The sequence below is a fragment of the Penaeus monodon genome, chromosome 39 (genome assembly GCF_015228065.2).
Source record: "Penaeus monodon isolate SGIC_2016 chromosome 39, NSTDA_Pmon_1, whole genome shotgun sequence".
Lineage (NCBI taxonomy): Eukaryota > Metazoa > Arthropoda > Malacostraca > Decapoda > Penaeidae > Penaeus > Penaeus monodon.
This window is the reverse complement of record NC_051424.1, coordinates 9,076,702-9,077,529: the sequence shown is the minus strand read 5'-3', so window position 1 is coordinate 9,077,529 and position 828 is coordinate 9,076,702. Positions and strand designations below refer to the sequence as shown.

Below are 828 nucleotides of genomic sequence, written 5' to 3'. Positions count from 1 at the left end.
CCAGCATATAGATCGATGGTCGGCATCCAGAGCAGCATTTAAACACTTCCAACCCATACGTCACTCTCATCGCTGCCACACTTCTCCGAAACTTCCCCCCGGCCTACAAGGCTCTCTCTGCCCCTCCCTCCTCCCCCTCCCCCGAGAGCCTTTGGCCCTCACAAACCAAGGGTACTACTGGGTGCCCATCGCCGCTCTCCTCGAAGGCCCGCCCAGGTCACCTTCGGCCAGGGGCACTGCTTACGCCGGGTCTCCTTGGGCCAGGTCACCCCTACGTCGGAGCCAGTTGTCGGAGAGCTTAAGCCTCGAATCATGAAGGGGATCGTATCGACCCTCCTTAGGCCCGCCGTCATTTCCAGGCCGCTTCCCTCCGCCCTTTCGCCAAGGATGCGCCGCCATCCTCCCCGAAGGGCCGACCCAGTCTGCCCTTTCTTCCTGCGTGGGTCGACCCGCAGCTTTAAAACCGCCTCCTATCGCACACGTCGATTAAACTCGGTCCCAAGTTAGGTCATCATTCACGGGCCCGACACTTAACATATCAGAAAACGGCCCGAACAGAATTTAGGTCATCCTGGGGCTTCCGGCACGAGAGGGTTACTTCCAGGGGGCTTCGAACGCGTGCCAGCCATCCGTCATCGCCTCGCCCGCCCTTCGCCGTCTCGACAGCTCGGAGAGGAAAGGGGTAAGCCAATGACAAGCAATCCCCGAAGTTTCGACGATAAAAGACGTGTTTCCCAACCCTTCCTCCGTAACCTCAAGTGCCGAGAAGCAAAGCTAAAACGAGGACGCGAGAAGTAGACAAAGGAACGTGACGACGTATTAGCGCTG

General features: G+C 58.8%; 1 protein-coding gene across 1 annotated transcript in view; it reads right to left on the bottom strand.

The window, feature by feature from the left end:
* LOC119597465 (disintegrin and metalloproteinase domain-containing protein 10-like) overlaps window positions 1-353 on the bottom strand; it is an 81,450-nt gene extending 81,097 nt beyond the window's left edge. The window contains exon 1 of the mRNA XM_037947040.1: window positions 167-353. Coding sequence (XP_037802968.1) covers window positions 167-353 — 187 coding nt within the window. The remainder of the gene's footprint in view (window positions 1-166) is intronic.
* Window positions 354-828: the final 475 nt, after the last annotated feature.